This window comes from Chenopodium album, chromosome 14 (genome assembly GCF_948465745.1).
Source record: "Chenopodium album chromosome 14, dcCheAlbu1.1, whole genome shotgun sequence".
Classification (NCBI taxonomy): domain Eukaryota; kingdom Viridiplantae; phylum Streptophyta; class Magnoliopsida; order Caryophyllales; family Amaranthaceae; genus Chenopodium; species Chenopodium album.
The window spans coordinates 45,806,403-45,810,833 of NC_137847.1; the positions used below are offsets into that span (position 1 = coordinate 45,806,403).

The 4,431-nt window shown below is 30.8% G+C and overlaps 1 protein-coding gene across 1 annotated transcript; it reads right to left on the reverse strand.

Moving 5' to 3' along the window:
- Positions 1 to 837: 837 nt before the first annotated feature.
- LOC145580295 (23 kDa jasmonate-induced protein-like) lies at positions 838 to 4,194 on the reverse strand. The gene is made up of 2 exons (XM_081637720.1): positions 3,689 to 4,194; positions 838 to 1,280 (listed from the first exon to the last, which is right to left on the reverse strand). The coding sequence occupies exons 1-2, from the start codon at positions 4,133 to 4,135 to the stop codon at positions 1,071 to 1,073; spliced, it is 657 nt and encodes a 218-aa protein (XP_081493846.1). The 5' UTR covers positions 4,136 to 4,194; the 3' UTR covers positions 838 to 1,070.
- Between the last annotated feature and the right edge of the window lie 237 nt (positions 4,195 to 4,431).

Below are 4,431 nucleotides of genomic sequence, written 5' to 3' on the forward strand. Positions count from 1 at the left end.
ACGAATGCTTCCATTGGCTTCCATTGATGTTTTCTGCAAAGTATGAAGAACCAAACAATCCACTTAAAATTAAATACATCAATTACTGCAAGAATAAGTTGATCCTATCTAATTTTTTATGTACTTCGTATCAAACGAACTATCCAATGTATAAAATTTAATAGTAGTTTTCCATTGATTGTTTGGTTATACTTTAATCCTTATCCATATTAAATTGTTATTGTACAGTTATTTAATGGAGATTTAGGCTGAAGATTTGAATTCTTGGAAGTTCATCAATGGCAGTGAAAGCAGTTCGTTTTTTCCCCCCAAAATCAAGCAGTTTTTAAAATTATTTATAATTTAGAAGTAAAATATATGAATGGACAAGATTAATCATTAATATTTAAACGGTTAAGATTGAAAGTAGTCACAATGACTACATTTTTTATGTAGCCATACATTGAAAAGTTTTCCAAGTTTTCTATGTCACCTAAGTTGATCATTGATCAATTAGAGTACATCTTTAACCATTAAGGTTATTAGGACTACTTATATGTTCCTCTTGTTTTCTTCATTAATTATAGTGAAGAGAAGGCCTTAAATTCTCACTTGTGGAGTAGGTCTAATTGACCTACCACATAGATCCTAGTGTTATTTGTTTAACTTCTTTACTGCTTTCTCATTCTTATTATTACAATAAATATTGTTTTTAATATTGATCTTTAGTGTTATTGTTTGTTTGTTTTTTTTTTTTTTTTTTTTTTTTTTTTCCAATTTACATTTCAAAGCTTGACTGCATTCTTTGATTGGAAAACCAAAATAACATATATTATCTTTAAAGGGCATAATGAGTAGTTTTACAACCAAGCAAAGGTCTTAATATAACATGACCCCAAGGGACACCTTATTCAATATTACAACGAAGACTTGTTACATACATTATTTATATATAAGACAATGTTTGAAACTTCTACGTGCAGTGCATACACATAGAATACACAAGTACATACTAAAATACATGGACAGTAGAATTAAAACAACAATACAGTGAATTGTTTCAACGATGGGCCGGGGTGTTTGGGTGATTTCTAGTCATCTGGCAATGGCAATGGCTCTGGAGTAAAATTGTGCTTGAGTATTGCAATAAATTCCGAGGTAGTGGCGCCACCAACGGCCACAGATGATGAACAATGTTTGTCACTCTCGTCAAATGTTACTTTATCAGCATTTTTTAGCAATGTTCTTATGTAGTCCCAATGTCGGGGAAAGTGATCTTTTCCACGGACCTCGGTGTAAGCCTACATTTATATTTAACACTTTACATATTACTGATTCAATTTGAATCATGAAAAAGGATAATAGACGACTGTTAATTATGATTTGAAATCAAGCAATAAGAATGCATGGCTAGGTCATGGGATGTAATAACTTTGAGGTGATTTATAAAAGAGGTGAAAAGTAAAGTTAGTCTCAATATTCTAACCATTAGTCATAAAGCCGTTTATTATATTCCATTCGTTTTTTTTTTATTTATTTATTTTTTATCTTCTTATTTGATGTATATATAAAACAAAGCAGTAAGAAATATGAAACTTATGGACGTTCAAAGTGCATTGAAAAGTTCGAAAGAACCTTAGGGAAGTTAGACCAAACTTTTTTCCACTTCCAATTCATTTTCATCTCAACTTTGTTTACTACGTAGTATTTTCGAGTTTACTTATCACAAGTATTAACTTTACTTGTTATGATACTCCCTCCATTTTTAAATACTTGCTTCATTTCTCCATACGCGGAGTTTTAGAAGAAATGGAGAAAGTAATAAAATATGGAGGTAATGGGGTAAGTGAAAGAATAAAAAATTGTTAAAAAACAAAAGTAATGGAGAGAATTAGAGGAGAAATAATATAAAATTAATAAAATATGATTTATATTGGGTCCGCTAGGTAAGAGAAATGAATTAAATATTGTAAAAATTTTCCAAATAAGAAAATAAAGCAAGTATTTAAAAACGACCGAGAAAGAAAAATGGAACAAGCATTTAAAAATGGAGGGATTATAATTTAGGATTTATTTAATAAAGGGTTTCTTAAGAAAGCATTAGGTGAACAACAAGGTGCGTGTGTGAAAAGCTGCAAACCAATTCAAGCCAACATGTAACTCCACTTGTAGATTGAGAGACCGAGTTTATGATTGTATCTCCTTTTTTTTTTTCTTTTTTTTTCTTTTTTTCCTTTTTTTGGTTTCAGCCTCTTATGAATTTAATAAGATAGTACAATTACTTACCCTTAGTAGAGTAGGTCATGTTGTTTGAAATACATATATATGTAGTTTTTTTTGACAGAATTTACGAAACTAAAGAGAATAAAGCTAAAATTAATTTACATGGTACATGATTTTAATTTTCTCAAGGCACTTTAATCGTATGTATTATTAGAATCGGCTCAATGAATAGATTATAAATATTTAATTGTTATATATATACTTAGTAATAGTTAAAGATAGATGATGTGATCAAAATTTTGCATTGGCATATATGCCAAGTAAATGTGCAAAAAATCTTGCGTGGACCTGGTCCACAATAATAAAGTTTATATACATGTAACTGGTATTATATTCAACATAGTTACCCCCAATTTTTTTTATAATAACCTTATTTTTGTGTGATATTTAATGTTATTATGAACTTAAAGTACAATATTATGTTGAATAGTGACCTAATTTTAACATAGTGAGCTTTGTTATTCATATTGACCATTATATTAAAAAAAATTTAAAAAAAATTAACCTCTTATAACTTTTATAATGTCACACTAACTTTTATTTCAACATTTTTTGACAAAATAATAACTTTTAATTCAACATAATAACCTTTATTTTAATATAGTGACCTTTTTTTTAATTAATAAAACAATCATATTGTATCTAATGTTAGTGGTCCACAATAAATTAGTGTGAACTAGGTCCATTTAAGAATTTGTAGTAAATATGAGACACTTAAAAAAAAACGAAGGGACTATATACTTCCTCATGCAGCCTCTTTTTCACTCGCTCATTAATTATATATTTATATCCACCTACGTAACTCTAAAAATAAGATATAGATAGATCATTGTGACGAGGAGAGAGATAGACATGATGTGCAAATATTAATTTTTTTAGTGCAGATATAGCTATAAAGACAGTGAGGTAAAAGAGATTAAATCTCGGTTTTGGATACCATCCCGTGATTTAAACATGCTAATTAATTAATTAATTACTTAATATTGCAATAACTTTGCAGAACTTCATAAAATACTACTGTAATTGTTATAGAGAAACTCTCAAAAAGGTAATAGAGAAAGTACATGAGTAACATACTACCCTGCAACATTTTCTGGCTCCAATTCATCACAAATGATTAAGTTACACCGTTGTTGTCATAATGATTTTAAAGTAGTGGTTTTTCAACACAGGTTATTATATAGTAAATATACTTCTATATTGTTAATTAAAAATAGGGGTTAATGAGAGGAAAGTAAACTCCAATATCTCCCCTCTAAAGTGTGCCACATTAACAGCCACCTGATGCGTCCGTACATTCATTCTATTATGCATCAAATCAAAGATATAGAAATGAAAAACTTTACTAGGTCCTTTCATAATTTCCTATGAAAATTCAAAAAAATAAAAACAATGGTTAATGTGAAAACACACAAGAACATCTTACCGAGTTTTGGGCGGCAGTCCAAGGGACGGACCAAGCTATCATATAGTCACGAACCTCCCCTTTGATATTCTTGCCGCGATACACCCAGGCGGCTTCAGTGCCAATAGCCTGTACGGCTGGTTTGACGTGCAGAAACGCGATCCACTGGCCGTTCTGAAAAGTATTGGGAGGTTGGGCTCTATAAACATCACCTGACCAATTTCTCCTAGTGACTAAACTAAGGGAATCCCCGGTTGCATTATACACAAGGCATAACGTGGAAACTCCGTTTCCATAAATTGCCTTTTGTTGCAGCGCAAATTCAAGTGCGCTTATATTCTTATCTCCATTGTGGATCGCTAGCATAGCCTCTCTCGCTCTATCTTCTTGTGTTATAGTCCTATTTGCATACTTTGGTAGAGCTTGCAATGTTCGATCTGTAACAGGAACACCAAAGGGACTACTCATCCTTTCAATATGACTATTTTTATTCTTTTTTTTTTTTTTCACCTTAATGTGTAAAGATGTACCCGGCCTCATCATATATTTATACTACTTTATAAGGGGGTTGGGTAGGCGGTACTTTGCAAATTAAGTGATGTACCAAACTGTCATAGAGCACCGGCCAAAATAACAATATACTTCCTTTGTTGACACACGTTGACTAATCAACTACGGAGTATTTACTAACTATAATTTCACTATACCTTTAGTAATTTATAGCTACGACAAATTACAGTCATGTGAAATTTTGTTTGATTTAT